The 21,471-nt window shown below is 36.9% G+C and overlaps 2 protein-coding genes across 4 annotated transcripts in view; one reads left to right on the top strand and one right to left on the bottom strand.

Annotated features, from left to right (window-relative positions):
• The window catches only part of LOC143544212 (peroxynitrite isomerase Rv2717c-like), a 44,517-nt gene that overhangs the window by 4,779 nt on the left and 18,267 nt on the right, over nt 1-21,471 (bottom strand). The window contains exon 5 of one of the 3 annotated variants that reach the window (XM_077036365.1): nt 10,073-10,233. The exons of the other annotated variants lie outside the window; for them this stretch is intronic. The gene's annotated coding sequence lies outside the window, so the exon portion shown is untranslated. Of the gene's footprint in view, nt 1-10,072; nt 10,234-21,471 lie in introns of those variants that run through there. 3 annotated transcript variants of the gene reach the window in all.
• LOC143544206 (succinate-semialdehyde dehydrogenase, mitochondrial-like) lies at nt 7,229-10,121 on the top strand. Its single transcript, XM_077036355.1, has 7 exons — nt 7,229-7,336; nt 8,983-9,082; nt 9,179-9,315; nt 9,399-9,509; nt 9,605-9,667; nt 9,759-9,869; nt 9,942-10,121. Exons 1-7 carry the CDS (start codon nt 7,229-7,231, stop codon nt 10,119-10,121), a joined length of 810 nt encoding a protein of 269 aa, XP_076892470.1.

The raw sequence follows: 21,471 nt of genomic DNA, 5'->3' as shown, positions 1-21,471 counted from the left end.
TTCTCTTAATGCCCCTCTAATACACGGATTTTCTGTAATTGGGAGACTTCTCTAATTTATTTTCCGGAAACCAGGTTTCGATCAAAACAAAACATATTAAGGTAATTGATATATGATTATTCACTTCGTTGAGTCAATAAACAAAAATCCTAAACTAATTTAAACAAACAGCAAACAGAAACTGAGATTGAAACTCTAGGGTTCTTCTTGAAGAAGATGAACCTAAAGTATATTATATATATATATATATAGATATATATATATATATATTCTTATACTTAAAACGAATGTATCAAGCAGAGCAACTGGTTAGTCACTTGGTTAACACGAGTCAGACCCGGGTTTGAAACCCTGGTCACGCACCCATTTTCTCTTTTTTTTTCATATAAGCTGCTATGTTGTTGTTATTATTATTATTATCTATAAACTGTTAATATATAAATATATTAAAAACCCAATTTAAAATGGATGTCTTTCCCACAACACTTGGTTAACACTCTTCACATACACGGCCAAGACTCTTGTTCGAAACCCGGGTCAATCACTATTTTTTTTATAAAAATTCAGTTCATTTTAATTAACTTTTTAATCAATTTTAATCATTTAAAAATCAAAATAAATGTAGAAAAACCTTTTTAAATTTAATAAAAATTATGTAAATTAACTATAAAATATGTCTCACCATTTTGCACTTAAAAACCAAGTTTCTCGTTTTCGTAAACCGTATCTGAAAATCGTTTAATAAACGTAAAGTAAGCTTTAATATTCCTAAAAATTGTTTTGTCAACACAATAAATATAAATATAATTTATAAACAATAGTTCAAGCTTTTCGAGCATATAAACTTAGTTTCCTCACCATTAAAGTGCTTAATTAATATTAACAACCAACCTTTCGTTAAAGCATAAATAATAATATAATAATCAAAAATATAAAAGTAATGTAAAATAACACCTTTCAAGATATGCATTAATAAACCCTGTACGATTACAGATTAAGTATTGTTTTTACTCAATTTAGTTAGCGCGGATCGCTTGCTTCGGCTTACGTGACGTGTTCGGTTGTGGTTATTCTCAAACGCTTTCAAGTACTCATTCCCTTTTCGCCTCAATCATTAAAGTGAGTTTTTCACCACCCCTTTTTAATGTTTTATTGTTTTGGGGTAGCATATGTATCCATATAAAAATTCAAGTATTGATGTCTTCTATTACAAAACTACAATTCGTATATGGACTTGTGTGTTATTTGTATTACTTGCACGAATATTACTTGCACGATTGGGAAGCCTCATTAAGTATGATCATACGCCCCCTTTGCACTCCGGTCCATTTGTATCGAGTGGAAAAGGGCCTCATTATCCAAGTACGTTGGTTATTACCAATTGGAAAAGACCTTACTTGCGCGATTACCCAAGTACGTTGGTTGTTACCAACTGGAAAGGACTTACTTGCTCGTTTATCATTTGACCATGAGTTGTACGGTTTTTATGTATGTATTTAAAACTATGGAAACTCACCGGCTATTTATAGCTGACTTTATTTTATACATATGTTACAGGTACGGTGATTAGAGGATGAAGTATGAAGACACCTAGATTGCTTAGGATATTTAATAAATGAATTATTTTTTATCTTTGATTTAAACTTGTATTGTTGACTTGTTGAAAAACTTGTGTACTTGGCAATTTAATGAATTAATGTTATTATGGTCACTTAATAGTGTCACGTGTCTTTGAACAATATGTACGTCACACTCGGGAGTTTCCGCTTAAGCCGGGGTGTTACAGTGTTTGACTTTATTCAACTGGTCTCATAAGTATCATATCTAATATTGTTTGTTCATTTATATCGTAACAATCACTAACAACTACCTAACAGCACGTATAAATAATATATACAAACTGACATAATTATAACTGATAATAATATTAATAAAGATAGAATATTTACATAAAAGAAGATAGAGAGTAGACAAATAATATTAGTCAAAATCTTCTAACAGTCAAGTAAAGTGATGGAGAAATGTGTATCTAATCCTAAGGCAGGTTTAATAGGAAGAGCACTTGGCAAAAAATCTTGATCTTGATTAATCATTTCAAATCTTCCTTGATTATCCGGCAACCCTGGCTATGACACTTGTGACAAAATGATTTTCATGATGAATATGGGATATAGAAGTATCCCTCATTCCTGTTCATTGTTGTCACACATATCTCGTAGTAAATTCTTGGAGTAATTGTAAGGTTGTTGTTTCACAATAGGATGAACTCTTTGTTGCACTTCTTGTGGCACATACTTCAATTCACTAACCTTGTGTGAAAAATACAAACAAAGTTGTGTGCAGAAAAATTTCCAATCTTCAGAGAGGTGCTTTTTGTTCACTTTGTTATGGTGAAATGTTCCAGCAAACCCTATCTCCCAAAAATTCTTGCACACGTCATATTGATAGAAGAACTCTCTGCTTGAGCATCATTTATTAGTAGAGCAGAACGAATTTCTACTTGAACAACAACCATTTCTGATCCATTTACCACATCATGAATGTCTCGTTCTAAATGGCCATTTACTGTATAGGTTTGAATAACAACAAAATCCCAAAATTGTTGTATCCATCATCGATATACATCGCTTGATCATTTAGGGCGTAGGCGATAGGACTCCATCTCAGTAATTTAATCATAATTTTGAAGTCTTGGTTAGAAAGTGAGTGGTTTCATCCTTATGACCCAACAGAAAAGTCCAGCTAAAACGAGAAAAATCATCAGTAATAACAAGACAATAGGCTTTTCGGCCTATTGCCAAAGGATGAATTTGACTAAACAGATCCATGTGCAACAACTGAAGAATGGAGTCCATGGAATTGACGGTTTTGGGCCAGTGAGGGAGTTTGTGTTGCTTGCACTTTGAGCAAAAGGACATTTTTCAATGCAAGAAAAGTTTTTAACATGCAAACCCATCACATGCTCACCTTTAACCAACTTATTCAAATTCTTAAAGTTGGCATGACCTAGACGTCGATGCCAAAGTGATGAGTCATTATCCGAGGCCTTAGACAATAGACATGAAGCAGCTTATTGTGAATATGAACTTCGCATGTCTGATATATAAGAATCATTATGCCTCGGAGTACGCATCAAAATCCGTTTTTTAGAGACTTTAAAGCCAGGTTTCAAGATTAAACACTCATATTTTGTGAAGAGAGTGGAGTATTTCTTATCATAGATCTGTGAGACACTGAGCATATTGGGTTGAGGTGTTCCATAAGATTGGCGTCTTCAAAGGTTAGAGTACCGTTTGAGACATTTCCTCTCTTTGTTATTTTCCCTCCCATATCTCCAGCAAAGGATACGTGTCCACCATTGAACGGTTGAACGTCAAACAGCAAAGACTCGTCTCATGTCATGTGTCAGGTACAGCCACTGTCTAAGTACCAAATACTATTGACAGGCCTTTTTGACTGACCCTCGGGAATGTTATAGGTGGCTTGGTTTCCCCCTGGAGCAGAACTTGAAGAAGTTTGATTTTCATTCACAAAGGCCATCCCAGCAAAGTTTAGTGGGTTATCAGCTCACAAAATTGATCATCCTCCCAATCTGGCTCTGTATTGCAGCAGATTGTGTGAGTAGGGCCCTTGAACTTGAGCTTGAGCCAGAGTTTCGTTTTGTTGAGTTCCCTTGACTGATTTGGGGAATTCTTTGACTCGAAGAGTTGTTTTGATCCCCTAGACTTTTGTCACTCCTTTTCCCTCCTTCATTGTCAGAGACTTCTATGATCTTAATGCCATTGGCAGCCTTGGTTGGGTTTGTGCACTCCCTTGCAAAGTGCTCAGTCTCATTGCAGTTGTAGCATCGAAGTTTATCTTTATCAAACCCAATCCCTTTGCCATAAGAATCTTTGAAACTGTTTTTCCCATATTTTCTCATTAAGTTTGATGCATGATGAACAGCCATGGACATCTGGTACCTAATGTCCATCTTCTTGAGATCTTTCTTGTTGATTTCGGGAATGTCTCCTTGTTGGAATGAAGGAAGTAGGAGTTTTCCTTGCAACAACCTCGTGACTTACCATGAATACATGAAATAGTGCAATATGAGAGTCATCAACTTGAGGATTGGAGTGAGATGAGCTACTGGTAGACTTGTCAATCCCATGAGCCTTGAGAGCTTGCTCAATGGCTTTATTTACTGTTTCTATGAATTTGAAGTGGATGATGTTAACTGACTCGCAGTTGACTTGAATGCAGTTTTCTGTGTTGGTTGAGCAGAATACACTTTTACTCCATTGAGTGGATGAACTGTAGGATGAGCTTAACTTAGGAATGATGTGCTGATCCCTGACCCCGCATGATTGAGTGAATTGATATGGTTATTTAATTTGAGCTTGTCGTCCATTTCAAATGATCTTATTGTGGAGGCCAGGTCAGACAAAGATGTTCTGTCTAAATTTGGTGTTCTCTTGATGATGATAACACTGTTGTTCCATGTGTAGGGCAAAGAATTCAACAGCATGTCATCGATTTCTAACTTGTCATAAATGATCCCTGCACTTCTCATCTTGGTAACCAAGGCCTCAAATCTATGGATGAGAGTTCCAATAGTTTCTCCTCAGATATGCTTAAATGTATTAAATTCACCCTTCACCATTGCTTTTTTACTATTTCTCATCTCCATATTCCCTTTAAACTTATCAACCAATGCATCCTACAGTCCTTTGGCAGTAGTTTGCTTTCTTAACGTTTGACAGATTTCAAGTGAAAGGCACACACTCAGAGTACCAAAAGCCTTTTGATCTTCAAGTAACATCTTTCTATCATCATCGTCATAGGCTTCTATAGGTTTATCAACTGGTCCATTAGCAGTCATGGTGGTAGGATGGTGCGGACCTTCTTCAATTGATCTAAGAAGTATAAAGTCATTGATTTTTAGCTAATTCTTGAACCTCCACTTGAATTCATCAAAGTTGCTATTCGAGTTAAGCAGCTTTGGGGGCTTATTAGTAGTTCCAACTTCATTTTCAAACATCAAATTCGTCTTCAACGTCTCAAGATCATGAGTCATCTTGCAAATTGGATTATAAGCTTAAACAGTGTTGCATCAGCTTCTGACCAAAAGTTCCAAGTTCAAACCAGTCGAATCAAGTTTGAAAGTAATCGAATCGAGTTTGAAGTAATCGGATCGAGTTTAAGGTAATCGAGTCGAGTTTGAAGTAATCGAATTGAGTTTTAATTCGATCCGATTCAAAGTCAAATTCAATTCGATTGTAATTTTCAAAAGATACAAACTTCACTTTTAGCATGAATCTTCACGCAGGTACACTTTTTACCACTTTTGAAACCTCAAGCACTTCTTCAAGCCCGAAGAACAAGACCGAACACTTAAATGCACCTTCTTCTACCGATTTCAAATTTCCATAAGCACTTGGCAAGCCCGAAATCCACTTACAACACTTGAACACACAAGAAAGTACAAGCACACACTTCTCAAACACTCAAACAAGACCAAAATTCAAGGTTGTGACCCAAAAACTACAACTAGTAGAGCCGAAAGCTCTTATACCAATTGTAGGTCCCGACAACAGATCTAACAACAAGTTCTTGAATCAATCTCACTTACTAGCTAGCGGATATCACTAGTAAGCAACCGAGATCTCGGATCTTGGAGATGTTTTGTTATTCCAATAAGAGGAAAGAAAGAGAGAAAGTGGGAGAGTTGGTAAATAGATAAGGTTGATAATATGGCAAAAACTTGTTATGTATAGGTATGGTTGCACTATTTAAAGTGCAAGCCATACCATACTTGTTTCATTATAACCGTCCCAATGGGCTCATAATACAATGTCTCGGGCCCAAACGTACATTAGCGAAACCAAAAGCTACCAAGATACATCGTAAATAAAACAAACAAATACAAAAGACTATTGAACAAAACGAGAACAAGTTTTTCTATATTCAATGGTTTCTTATAAGACCCTAGCTACATTAATCAAATATTATTATTATTATTATTATTATTATTATTATTATTTTATTTGTGGAAGTAATCATTCAATTTCCTTTCTTGTTTGGATCAAATACAGGGAGCACCATTTGGAAGTTTTAAGCAGTCTGGTTTAGGACGAAATGTTCTAAATACGGATTAGACGAGTGTCTTTAAGTAAGAACCAAACGCACCATGTTTTTTTTTACTTTAGAAAGAAAATTTTCACAAATATAAATTGTTACATCTACACCATTAGTTGTGCTAAAACATGATCAATGCTTTGCAGATCAAGTGCTTTTGTACGGGAAACATGGGTTGATATGAGTCTGAAGGGTCAACATGGTTTGGCTTGGGCTAGCGTGTTATTAATTGAAACAAATGTGGTTTTATTTTTGTTTGTTTTTTCAATATGTAGATAAGAAATCAAAGGCTCCATAATCATATTTAAACATGTATGCATTTGTTGGTTTTCAATATGGTTTTCATGTTACTACTTACTACATGTCGTTTAAGATAAACAACCATCTTTTAATAACCTAAGACATAAAAAGTTACTAAATTTTGAACAACAATCTTTTCCACCTAAAATCCCCCTATCCTTGTACTTGTGGGATTTGAGCCCACTACACCACTAGGTCATGCATAGGTGAATCTTCGGTTCTTCAACTCGCTGATTATATTGAAAAAAGTGGGATCCCAAACACTTAAAAGGCCCCTGACCGCTCAGTAGGTTTTTGAACAATAACCTCTCTAAATAATTTATATGATAAAAAAAATAATACAAGTCTTTTGTAATCATGTCGCTCCTTAACTGGAAGAAACTTGAATTTGAATCCTGTACTTCTCATTGTTTCGTATCTTTTACGCAGGAAAAAAAATAAAAGGATGTCTATTGGCATGATTCTAGCACATGACATGTGGTATATAGGCGTGGCATCATGATTCAAACAAATGACATGCTTTGTAATTATTTTGTTTAAGAAAACTATTAGTTTTTGTAATAATTGGGAAAACAACCTACCAAGGCCAATACTTATATTTAATTTATGGTTGGTGAACACAATTATATATTAATAGTCACCATATTGTTTCTTCAATCCATTGAGGCAGCAGGATTCATATACTCCACAACCAAGGTTTAAATATAACGTGTTTGGGTTTTAATAGTTCATTGACTTAATGATGTATTCATTGTTTTTATGAATCGAATTCATGATCAAATTAAACTAAGTTTGGGTGATTCAGATAAGCATGGAAACAGAAAATGCCGTGGCTCGCCTCAAGAGTTCTAGACTGTTTCGAACAAAAGGTCTTATTGGAGGGAAATGGATTGATGCATATGATGGCAAGACCATCGAGGTATTCAACTTCAAAACTATGAATTTCAAAATGTAGGTCTTATAGTGTGTATCTGTCTGGATAACTCTTTTATATAACGTACATCACTCTCAAGTTAAAAGTATTTTGATGCACTCTCGAAATCTTAATCAGATAACTCATAAATAAAACAAGAGGATAGGTCAAAGAATTTTATTTTATAGTTGGGAAATCATCACAACATTGTTAAAGAGATACAATGCTTTCTAAAAGAGTGTATCAGTTGTTGATGGTTAAAATTGTTGCCAGAATCAATAGGAACTCTACCACGGGTAAGTGGTAACTAACTTAGTTGCTACTTATGATTGACTTTTACCAGCAATAGTAGTAGCTTGGTTATTGTTGATCACTCTAATAACATTAACCACTCAAGTTGATGTTAGTTGCCCAAGTTGTTATTGATCGAAATTTTTGTTGATTGCTTAAGTTGGAATTTTTTGCTGGATTAGGTGATCTAAAGGAAAAAAAAGTGGCTTTAGATGATTGACTAGAATTTAAGTGGTTTTAGGTAATTTGCTATCTCAAATAGCGGATTACTAGTGCACGTCAGCTTACTTTCCATGTGAGCTATCCATGTCATCCAATTGTTCAACCAGTGTCGTCCATGTGGAATCCGCTATCTCAAATGCGGATTGAGCAAGTTTCCAGATGGCAAATGTCGGTAAAAGGACTTTGTGTAATCTGCTATTTGAGATAGCGGATTCCGCATGGACGATACTTGTTGAACAATTGGATGGCATGGACAGCCACGTGGAATCTATGCTGACGTGTACTTGCAATCCAATATCTGAGATAGCAAATTACCTGAAACCACTTAAATTCTAGTCAACCACCTAAAGCACTTTTTTTTTCTTTAAAACACCTAATTCAGCAAAAAAATCCTTAAGTTGCTACTAACTGTAGTTGTGGCACATTGCCTAATTTTTTTTTACAACGAACGCACACCCAGAAATCCATCGATTGCCCACTTTTTAAAACTCGAACACGCATCACTTTGGTAGGGTAGGCACCTGGTGCCACTAGGTCAAGAAGCCATTAGCAAATCACCCAAGTTACCGTTGATGATCAGTTTCTGTTGACAATCAATTTCTACCTATGCATGCAATTTTTCATCAACTGTGCATGTCTAAAGCAAGATCGACAAGCTTGCGACTATAATAATAGAACTTTCGCTAAGCGTGAGCTCATTCAGCTTGTCAGGGCTTCAACCCTTGTAACCCTCGAGTTTCTTTCGTACCGGGAATCTGATTAGTCTGGAACAAGCATGCACTCCACACCTCCAAACTCCAGTTCATGTTTAACCAGATTTTCCTTCTCTAAATTGACCAAAATGACTTGATGACACATAAATAACTAAACAGAAAACAATATAGAATTCTTATGAATTTCCTAGTTTTCAGAAACATCTATCAGCGATTATACTAATGCGCATTCACTTTTCATGGGGTGTTTGGATATGTATGCTATTGCTAAACTAATTATTGCAATTTAAATTCTAAGGATCATTTTGTGAGGATTTGGGATTGATTGTGATTGTTAAAATAATTTGATACCAACCCTTGATAGAGGGCTGCAAAATATGATCATTAATAGATTTCATACCACACTAATCATATTAGTTGTTGTAGGTTTACAACCCTGCTAATGGGGATGTTATAGCCTCAGTTGTGTGCATGGGCGAGAGGGAAACGAAAGACGCAATTTCTTCGGCCTATAATGCTTTTAGCCGTATGATCTTCAAGTTGCTTACAATACAACTAATTACAATATGGGTTTAGCTGTATGATCTACATTTTAATATGTTTTATCACATTTGTTGGGTAGACTGGAGCAAGCTTACCGCTGCTGAGAGGAGTGCTCGCCTACGTAAATGGTATAACTTACTGATTGAACATAAAGAAGAGCTTGGACAACTAATAACTTTGGAACAAGGCAAACCTCTAGAAGAAGCCATTGCAGAGGTGCGTAAATCAAGCATACTGAATATAGTAGTTATTCATGTTTTTCAACACAAATGCGCATATGTGATTCTCAAGTTTTACAGGTTGTAACTGGGGCTAGTGACATTGAGTTCTTTGCAGAGGAAGCAAAACGCATTTATGGTGATATACTTCCGTCACCACAGCCTGATCGCCGCATGTTTGTTCTAAAGCAGGTGGTTATTTAAGCCACAAAACTTGTTTTCAGCATATGATGTTGCATATGTTCTTTTTGAGATATAGCATTACCAACAAATCCTCTAATTTGCAGCCTGTTGGTGTGGTTGGCACGATCACTCCATGGAATTTCCCCTTGGAAATCATTACCAGGAAGGTAAATATTGACTGGTTTATTAATAAATGGGTCGATTTGATTCTTATACGAAAGTTTCAAAAGGCTAATTTTTGTAATAATATTATGTCAGGTTGCACCTGCTCTTGCCTGTGGGTGTACCGTGGTCATAAAACCCTCTGAGCTCACACCGTTAAGCGCCTTAGCAGCAGCTGAGCTGGCACTTCAATCTGGAATCCCGCCTGTAAGTCTTGTAAACATCCCCATTGATACGTGTCCATAGGTAAAAGTTATGCTTCATTTTATCGAATCACAGGGTGTCTTAAATGTGGTAATGGGAGATGCTTCTAAAATTGGGAATTCTTTACTTGAAAGCCCACAAGTAAGAAAGATCACATTCACTGGTTCAACAGCTGTTGGAAAGAAATTAATGGCTGGTGCAGCCGAGACCGTTAAAAAGGTAATTTTATTAAAATTCATGTTCTCAGTTACTTGAAACTTTATTGCAATCCTTAATGTTTAGAATAACTATAACAAACCTATAATTATTGCAGGTCACTCTTGAACTTGGTGGTAATGCACCTTTCATTATCTTCGATGATGCTGACCTGGAAGCGGCACTAAAAGCGAGCGTAAGTGACATACATTTACATTTTACTATTTGCAAACATTGGCTATATATTTCAAATCTCGAGTAAAAACAATAACTTTTTATCACGCATTTTTCTGTGATTATTTCAGTTGGCAGCTAAATTTTATAACACTGGACAAACATGTATAAGCGCAAATAGGTTACTTGTGCAGGAAGGTATAAAAAGAGACTAAAACCCTTATTATTTTTATCTTTCTTGCATGACAAGAAACTTCCATCTTTGTAGGCATATATGACAAATTTATAAATGCCTTCTCAAATGCTGTTCAGAGTTTTAAAGTTGGCAATGGCTTTAGTGAAGGTGTGACACAGGTAACCAGTTTACACATGTATATTGTTACAAAAAAATGTCAACTGCTTAAAAAAAGTCAACCAACTTGTACATAAAATAAAGTTTTGCAGGGACCACTTATTAATGAAGCTGCTGTTCAGAAGGTTGAATCATTAGTGCAAGATGCAATCTCACAGGTTTGATTACCATTTGTAAATATCTTGTACTAATATTTTTAAAGTTTTTATAACAATTATAAAAATATTGTTTAATAACAGGGAGCAAAAGTTGTTTTGGGTGGTAAGAGGCATAACCTAGGATTTACATTTTATGAGCCTACAATTATAAGTGATGTCAGGAATGAGATGCTTATAGCAAGGTAATCTCAAAACTTGTATGGTAGATTTTACCCTTACATTTAATGTCATATGAGTACAAAAAGTAAGTCCTAACTCTCGTTTATATTAATCAAAAAAGCCCTCATTCAATTTGACTCTTGATGAACCCTAACTCGGTTACATCTCGTGTGTTCTTTTGATGTCTAACCATTACTCGGTTTATATAAACTAACCTATCTTGCTAGCCAAGACATGACCTATTATAATTACATAAAAATTAGTAAATATAACTAAGTATGACCGACGTGTCATTATTAGTCCCTCAAGTTCACCGATTTGTGACTTGGAGTCTGAAATTACGTCCAACAATCACCCCCTTAATTTTGAAACCGTAATTGTAACTCGATTTTTCTTGTTCACCAGCCATCGATCGTCTTCAGTTCTTGATCCAGTCCTTCGGATCACGGTTCAAATCTGATTTCCAACTTTGTAAGTCCCATGACGGATCTTTCAATGTGATATCAAGATACTCAATGATTAGGCGGAAACTAATCACTAAGTCGATTCTATAAAACAACCAAGAACACACAGAAAACAATGAAGAAACTTCAAAACACACGTATATTATACGTCGGGTGCTTAAGTTATTTAACAACTTACACGGGTGAATAATACACTTGAACGAACAACCCTAACTTTGTTAACACATGTTCTATATATATGATTATCAACTAGGCCCAAACCAAACTAAAAGCCCACCGAGATCAACTAATCTCGGTTTACAAACAAAAGCCCAACCCAACAAAGCATAAACCAAAGACTACGACCCAACAATCTCCCCATTGGTTTATTGCTTTATTTCAGCCATTTATCAAAAGTGCCAACCGAAGACGTCTAACATGCTTCTATATCTTCATTTCTGCCTTCCGGCGTATTTACTGTGGCTTCTAAATAGACACTTGGAAGTTGAGTGTCTTATTTAGTGCTTTTATTCCGGTAATAGTAACCCCGGCTAGTAATCCAGCACAGATCATGCTGCTTCCCAACAAAAGTAGATGATCATGACTTTTGTTAATGAAAACAGCAACAAATATTAGGCTTGATTGACTCAGAAGTGTCAAATACGATGTATCTTTGGTAGAACCAACGAATCCTCTGTCACGGTTTGACCGAGAATGCTTCAAAATATCTTTCTGGTTGATTAGGAGAATCTGGTCAGTCCACATCGAAAACCTGAGAACACTATCCATCGTCATCACCATATCACCAATCATCATTACTGACTAAACCTGTAACTGCAAACAATGACTAAAACAACATTCATCAACTTCAAGAGAAATCAAATAAACTTACCAAACTCATGAACCGATTGTATCTAATATTCCAATCAATCATCACCATAAATCCTTCAACCATACTGATTATGGAAACACCTTAGTTAGATTTCTTTACCTTTTAAAGGAATCCGCTTGAAAACATAAGGGGACAAGAAAAGATTGATGGCGGCGAATAGGTGAGAGATTAGATGGTTATAATTTCGGAAGATATTGGAAGATGTAAATTTAAAGAATGATTAATAAAGTGCAATGAGTGGCTTTTAAACTTCCGAGACACATCCATCTGGGCTAAGAACACATATGGACCGAGAACACGTATAGACCGAGAACAGTTATCTTGAGCCGAGAATTCACATCAGTGAAGTTTCCTGGGCCAACTTGATCAGGCCAAGAACTAAGACACCCGTTGGGCCAAAGAACTGGCCCACTAATCCAATCCAGCAGTTGTCAAGGTTTTATGATTAAAAACAATCCCGAGTCATGAAAAATTGATTTCCTAAGGACATCTGTTTCGACACGAGTACACATGAGGTAAAAATAAAAATAAAATAAAAACAAAATTAATTTACATGTCTAGCAGATTTATCAAATATTGGGATCAAATTTCAGCAGTTTAAAACAACCAGCCTTTTAAGAAAAAATCCAAACATGAGATCGTATTGATTAAGATACTCTCACAATGATTCATTTTCAGCATTATTATAACATAGTGAAAAGGTTGAAGGCAGGTAATTAGAAACTTAGCATGACTTTCATTGTGCCTCTGATATGCTTAGGTTCAATTAGGCATAAAGCTTATATGGACATCACTTATGGACCTATGATGCCCCCTATCTCTTCTCAAAGCTTATTTGGCTTTCCCCAGATCATCCCAATTTGACTCCAACCCCCTAGTGCTTGATCAAAAGAATTTTCTTTATACAAAAAAAAAAATTAAGCTTTAAGGTTGAACGTTGGACTTACATGCCATCCGAACTTACAAGCCTTATATTCAAGGTGTTTAGGACTTACTTGTATGCCCCACCCCTGCAGTTCCCTGGTGCCCCTTTAAGCTTATAAAATAAATTTAATTTGTAATAATTTTCATATATATGTACACAAGTTTTTTTTTTTAATATTTTGGCGATCAAGACACTAACGGGCTCGTGTATGACTGGACAATTGCTTTTCTGCCTATTATTCGGAGAGATGTATCTAGGGACATGCAAACATCTTCAAAATGAATCTCCACAATAAGTTTAGCAGATTTAGTTTATATCACTTCAAACTTTTACTTATCATGGAAAGCTACCATACACATCAATGACTAATCAAGAGCCTTTTTAGCTTAATAACTTCACACGTTAGACACACATAATCAATTTATCTATCATTTATCAAAGGTTTGATCAATTTTCATTTGAAAATATTTTAAGCTTCTAGTAAGCTTTAGCTGAATAAGAACATCACTTCCCAGATGATAATTTCAAAGACAGTTTTAAATTCAGTTACCCTAGTCACCTTCATTTTTCAGGTGAATGGCTATCCCATGTGTCTACAGGTAGACGATAGGACCAGACACATACGAGTATATGTCCCTCAAACCTAGGTGATCGACATAGTTTTCAGTGAAAGAATCAAAATAAAGTTTTATGTTCAGTCGCCCCGGTCACTTTCAGTTCTAAGGTTATGGCTATCCCGTGAATCAAGAGTTGATAACGGGAACAAACATATGAGATATGTCCGTTGAACTTGAGTAACCGACGTAATTTTAAGCAACAGAACAAAACATTTTTTTTAATAACGCACACACGCTCTTTTTGTCTTTTTCTTTTTCTCCCCCTAAATTTGTACATTAATTAATGAAATACGAAAATATTTATGTACAAAATTTAACCTCAAAAGTACCCAATCTTCAAAACGTAACATCTTAAGAAACCCTACAAGCACATTGAATCTGGCTGTCCCGACCGGTTTCGTAAATAGGTCCGCCACATTATTATCAGTGTGGACCTATTCAAGATGAATTAACTTCCGGTCGTAACAGTCATGAATAAAATGAATTTTGATATCGATGTGCTTGGTTTTAGAATGTTGGACCGGGTTTTTAACAATGGCAATCGCAGCATCATTATCACCGAAAATAGGAGTATCAAGAAATTCCAAACCGTAGTCCAGCAATTGATGTTGCATCCATATGACCTGAGAACAACAGGCAGAAGCAGCAACATATTTGGCCTCAGCAGTGCTTGTGGACACCGTTTGTTGTTTCTTGCATTGCCACAAAATGAGCCGATCTCCCAAAAATTGACACCCAGCAGACGTCGATTTCATGTCAATATCTTCACTTCCATAATTGTTGTCAGCAAAAGCATACAAATCAAATTATGAATTCTTGGGATACCAAAGACCAAGCTTCGGTTGCCCTTTCAGATATCTAAAAATTCGTTTAACAGCAATTAAATGAGAGAGTTTAGGATTAGCCTGGAAACGGGCACACTGACAGACTGCGAACATGATGTTAGGGCGACTGGCAGTAAGATACATTAGGGATCTGATCATCGACCGATAGTACGTTTGATCTACGGGTTTCCCATCAGGATAAGAAGACAGCAGAGGTCTTTCAGCCATAGGAGTCGCCGCACTTTTGGAGTCCTGAAACTCAAACTTTGCCAACATATCCTCAACGTATTTTCCCTGATGTAGCAGAATCCCTGTCGAGCTTTAACGAACTTGCAGACCCAGAAACATTGTCATCTCTCCCAACGAACTCATCTCAAACCTTTTCTTTATCACTTCCTCAAACTCAGAACAGAGAGCAGTGCTGGTAGAACCAAATATGATGTCATCCACATAAATCTGAACTAGGATCATACCCTTTCCAACAGTCTTTATAAACAGTGTCTGATCAATGGTTCCACGCTTATACCCATGCTCCAACAGATGAGTTGTCAACGTCGCATACCATGCTCGAGGAGCCTGATGAAGGCCGTAGAGAGCCTTGTCCAACTTGTAGACATACGACGGATGCTTGGAGTCCACAAAACCCGGTGGCTGATCCACATAAATTTCTTCCTTCACCTCACCATATAGAAACGTTGTCTTGACATCCATCTGATAGACTATGAAACCCATGTACGATGCATATGCCAAGAAGATCCGAATGGCCTCAAGACGAGCCACTAGAGCATACACCTCAGTATAGTCCAAACCTTCAACATGCCAAAAACCATGAACCACAAGCCTTGCCTTGTTTCTAACAATAACCCCTGAGTCATCCTGTTTGTTGCGAAAAAACCCATCTCGTATCAAGTGACTTCTTCCCAGCGGGTAGTTCAACCAACTCCAAACCTTGAGTTTCTCAACTGATTGAGTTCCTCATCCATGGCGTCAACCCAGCTTGGTTCTTGCAGAGCCATGTCAACTGTCTTGGGCTCAATTTATGAAATGAAGCAAGAATACAAGCAGTTGTTGATTGTTCCAATCTGACTTCTGGTTGAGACACCAGCTTCAAAGGGACCAATAATAATATCAATGGGGTGATCCCGTTGAATTCTTGATGGAATGGAGTGATCGGGAACAGAACAGTTTGCTGGTAAATTGGTTGGATCGTCGAGAGCTTCAGTGAGAGGGTTCCTCCATCTCGATGCTGCTGTACTGTGCGAGTACAATGTACTGGCAACATACTCGTTTGGAATGGCATCAGGGAATAGAGTGCTACCGAATATCTGACGAATAATGCTCTCCCCCTTAACTGGTGACATCTCTGCTAAAGAGGTTTCTTGAGGGGATACAGTGTCGATGATAGTCTCTTCCAGATTCTTTGATGACGGCAGAGTAGTGTCTGAGGGTTCAGACGGGTCCACACTCAGCATAGGAAACTCTTGAGTATTAGCAGAAATATCTTCTTCATCATCGACAACAGCAAAAGCTCCTCCCCCTGAGTTGTCCGAATCAATCACAAGAAACAGATCGAATGGCTTGAACAATTTGTTGTAGTCAAACAGCCAGTTAGGCCCCACACGAGAATCTATCTCATTTTCTTCCAACCAACGCACATCATATGATTCTACGATTTGTTTCGATGCCTTTTTGTAAACTCTATAGGCAGTTCGACCAGCATAACCAACAAAATAACAATCATCTGCCTTGGCTTCGAACTTAGGAGTCGACTCAAGATTCAACAAAGTGCATGGACACCCGAAAGCTCGAAAGTGTGCGACTGTGGGCTTGTGACCATAAACAATTTCATAGGGAGTTTTCATCAGAGATTTGTTGATCAACACCCGATTTTGGATGTAACAAGCGGTGTTGATTGCTTCAGCCCAGAAGAATAATGGTAACTTTGAATCACATAGCATCGTTCTTGCAGCTTCAATCAAAGTACGGTTCCTTCTCTCAGCAACACCATTCTGCTGCGGGGTACGAGCTAAGCTGTATTGACTAAAAATTCCCTTTTCGGCACAAAAATGATTCAGTGTAGAGTTCTTGAACTCCGGGCCGTTGTCACAACGAATTCCTTGAGCTTCAAGTTCAACTGATTTTCCATAAGCACCACAAACTTCTTGATCATGTCAGTTGTCTCACCTTTATTCAATAAGAAAAACACCTAAGTGAAACGGGAGTAGTCGTTAGTGATGACCAGACAGTGAATACTACGAGATAGACTCAAGACATGAACTGGACCGAACAAGTCCATGTGAAGCAACTGAAAGACACTAAAGATGGTATTTATCAGCTTTGGCTTGTGTGATTTCTGATGATGCTTGCCTAACGCACAAGCCACACACTTCTCAATAGTCACGAAGTCCTTAACTGGAAAGCCGCGTACAATATTGTTCTTTTCAAGACGATTCAGGGTTTTGACATTTGCATGACCAAGGCGACGATGCCAGAGCATGGCATTATGTTCCGACACTTTGTGTAACGATTACAACGAAACCAGGTATACCCTAACCGGTAGACGTTAGTTACGTCATATGTAATGTCGGGTACATGAGTTACCATGGTAATTATACGAGAATACATGGTTCATTGTATTGATTGTACGTGAATATATAATTCACCGTATTGAATATGCGATCAAACGATCGATAGTTATTGAAACCCGAATGAATCGAGGGTTCAATTATAGACGAGATATATAATATTTAGTGATGTTACGAAGTATTAAAGCTTCGGGATAAGTGGATTAAAGCACAGAAAAAGGATTTCGATTTAATAGTACGTCGGTACGTTAAACGAAACCTTTAATCCCAAACCGAGCAAGAGACGATCGATCAAGCCGAAAAAGATGCGTAATAACTAATAATATGACGTTTTAAGTTAATGAAAGTCATGGTTTAAGTTTTTGAAGTTTTTAAATCGGTTTTATATAAATTTCATTTTTAAGCCGAAAAACGACCGTTTTAGCCTCGTTTTAAGCCGAGTTAAACATTTAACCGAAAAACGAACTGAACCAGATTATCCAAAACATTATCCGGATTCCCGAAATCCAAACATGTGGCTAAGATTGGAGAAGTGGGTCCCACCCCACCCCTCCTAAATCCCGATCGGAATAAGTGAGGGTATAACCCCCTCATTTATTTTTTTACAACAAGCCATGGCATCATCCATCAATCCTCTCCACACTTTGATCAAAAACCGAGACTTGTATCAAGAAAACCGAGGTAAAAAGTCGAGTTATTTACGTTTCCACCTTTGTTTCTTGAGTTTGTTTGCAAGAAAATGAGGTTTCTAAGATGAAAACCGATTCTTGCGTGATCAAGTGATGTATACGGGTTATACAAGGGATCTTGGTCCAAGAAAGGAGTTAAACGAATCAAAAACGAATTGTTACGGGTTAAATCTTTGTTTTCGTATCATAACCGTAACCATGAGAGAAATGGCTTGATCGTGAGTGTAACTTGCTTGGTATTGTGGTATGTTGTTTGTAGGCTCTGTATTTAGTGGTAGATAAGGCGGAAAGACGAGTTTGTAGCTTGTAGTGGCGGAAAACGAAAGGTATATTCGGTTATGTTCGGTTTTGGGAAATTTGGACAGATTGTTGATGCTTTAGAGTTAGGTCATGAAATTTTACAGAGGTGTTAAACACATGAAAATTTGAGTTCTGTGAATTTTTGGTAATTTTTGGATAAAGGATGAATATTTGGTGAATTTAATGCTCGGTTTTGGCCAAAAATGGTGAAAAATAGTTAAATATCATGAAAAATTCTGGAAAATTGCAGATAAGCTTTTAATATCATGTATAAGTCACACACAAAATTTGAGTTCAGTTGGAGAAGTCTAAGTAGGCTTTTCGGTTAAACGAGTTCTAGGGTGTTCTAGCTCGGTTTTAGTAAAAATGGCATGTAAAAGAAGATTTTGGTTCTGGAAAAATTACAGGGGACTATGTGGATGGCAGGGGACATCCAGGAAAAATTTGGGATTTTTCTAAGATCGTTTGGTATTTACGACATATTTAGTGTTTAAATGGTGTTTAAAAATAGATAAATAAATTTTAAATATAAGAATTAATTCTGGAAATATTTTTATAAAATTTCCCACTGTTAAAAAGTGATTTGTGCAAAATTTCAAGATCCTAGAGTAAACGGATAATTATTTGTGCTAATTATCAAACTTTTAAAGTTAAAACGCGTAAACCGGTGAAGTTCGCTTAAGCGAGCTGACTGGTGTTTAAAAACCCTAAAAATGAACTATTTTCATATAAATGAGTTAGACAAGTAAAAATAAATCATCCGAAAATAATTCGGATGATTTGAGTAATTTTAACCTATTTTAACAGTTTCCGGTACGCCAAAGACGGAAACGGGTCCCGCGGCCAATCGGGACGTCTAAACCGAGCTATAATTTCACATCTTTAATTAAATTATCATTCAACCACTATTTTCGGGTCGTGTGTGACCAAACTCATTTTTGAAACATAAAAACGGATAACCGTGCTAGGCACGCAAAACGAGAAAAACGACTAATAGTAGTTGTGACCATGGAACTCTAAACGACATCACAATCTGAGTCCGGAGAAGTGTTTCTGGGTTAACCTTGCCCCCAGAACGGGTACAGTGCTGGGTTAACAGTGTCCCCAGATGTACCAGTTGATACGGTTAAAAGATTATATAAACAATAAGTGTATAATAACGATCTTAGGGATCATATTACAGATTGGACGCGTTAATTGATAATATTGTTGTTACCTGCTTGCGTGTGCTAAGGTGAGTTTCACGAGCCCCTTTTTCCGAATTGTTTTTAAATATTTTCCCGGGGCGGAAAGCATGTTATTATTTAAATGTTTAAGTACATACTGAACTCATGGATTTGCGTGTATTTATAAATATTTGATTGTACGGGAATCGTACGGAATGGGTACAGGACTGGGTTAACAGTGTCCCCAGATGTCTTTGGAAGTGTTCTCGGGTTAACATTGCCCCCGGAGTGAGTACAGTACTGGGTTAACAGTGTCCTCAGGGGTCCCTAGAAGTGTTTCCGGGTTAACATTGTCCCCGGAGTGAGTACAGTACTGGGTTAACAGTGTCCCCAGATAATATTATATTATGATATGGATTTATCGTGGTTTACTAAAATTGTGAAACTCACCAACTATTCGTAGTTGACCCGTTTTCTCACATGCTTTTCAGGTACAATTAAGATGAAGTGATTGCTTACGTGCTAAGTGCTTGATGTGTGTAAGATTTGCGTGCGGGATGTTAGGAAACATTATAACAGATAGAATTATGTATCGTATTGTATGATGTGTGTATCACCTAGACGGTAATGAAATACGAGATAATGAAATTTTGAAGTATATTAATGCATTCAGTTTTCTTTATAAACAATGTGGTTGATATCAGAGGTGTCTGTCGCATCCCGTTTACGTTTCCGCTGCGGTTGCGGGGTGTTACAGAACTTGGTATCAGAGCCATTGGTTATAAAAGAATTAGGATGTCTTTAAAAGATACCTAAAATATAACCAGTAGCTCAAGTATTATAGGATCTGAATATCAACTAATAATTTATAGTGACGAGGTCTGGATGAACTTGGATGGACAAGTGAGTTGTTATGGTCCGGAACATAATAACAGACTTATCCGCACGAGGGAATTCAGGGGAAGTCACGGGGTACATTAATAGGTAAAAATGGCAACATATGTGTAAAGTATATAATATTATTTATACGTGCTAATGTGTATATATATATATATGTACATATCTTGTGGGTACATGTATTGAGAAATGGGACCCGGATAAGGAACCGGGGGATGAAATAATAAAAGTACCGAGGATGCTGAAATTTCTAGAGCATCGGTTGATAATGAGTCTGACTTATCGGGCCATAGTTATGATAGTACTAAGTTAGATCTCCCGTTTGACATTAACCAGAAATATCTAGTAACCGTCACTCCCAACCAAAATTGATAAATCCCTTACCCTACCAACACCGGTACCGTATATCCTAATAACCCCCTATGTTCACCCGAACCGCCAACCCTCACGTACGGACGGACCTGTACGTGAACCTATTCTTATTCCGTTAAAAAAAAATTGATAATAAATGAGTAGATAAAAATAATATATAGAAATATATATATATGTAATTCTCACTCTCAAACATAGGAGACATACCACCTCCAGATCGAGAATTACCGATTTTTGCGAACCTAGAACGCCTGAGGACATTGACTGAGCAAGTGATAGAGTTTCCCATAATAATAATTGATAATATTTGAAGGCAACCCATGTTGCGCGATTACCTTGAACCTTGTAACTCCCTATGTTATCCTTACATCCGTTAGATGTCTATACCTATGTATTCTCGAATAGAATGATTACCCATACACAAAGAGGTGTGGGAATCATTATAGCATAGTTGGTTGTTCGTTCGTAGGTGGTATACCGTGTATGCCGGTTATACAAATAGACACGGATAGTATAACTCCGTGGTACGTAATCGTTGGTGCTCACGGTGAGCATGTATCGGTTATGCTGACATGCAGAAGGATATTGAAATCAAGCATATTAAAACATTAATCCTTATTGAGAAAGATCTATATGTCAGTTGGTGACAAGGGTTATGAAACATATTTAAACGTTAACCGACGTCAGGTTAAGTCCATGTGTTATTATATTTGTGGGACATATATATACTAGATACTGGTATGTGTAATATGTATGATAATATTTGGTGTGTATGTGTACCTGCTGTTATGATTGAGCTGGTAACGAGTTATATGGTGAGATTAGTATTGATTACTGCGTACGGGATGAGTACGGCA

Source organism: Bidens hawaiensis, unplaced genomic scaffold (assembly GCF_021521415.1).
Source record: "Bidens hawaiensis isolate Kalapana, Puna unplaced genomic scaffold, B.hawaiensis_p1.1 tig00013494_1, whole genome shotgun sequence".
Taxonomy (NCBI): Eukaryota; Viridiplantae; Streptophyta; class Magnoliopsida; order Asterales; family Asteraceae; genus Bidens; species Bidens hawaiensis.
This window is presented reverse-complemented; position numbering and strand designations above follow the sequence as displayed.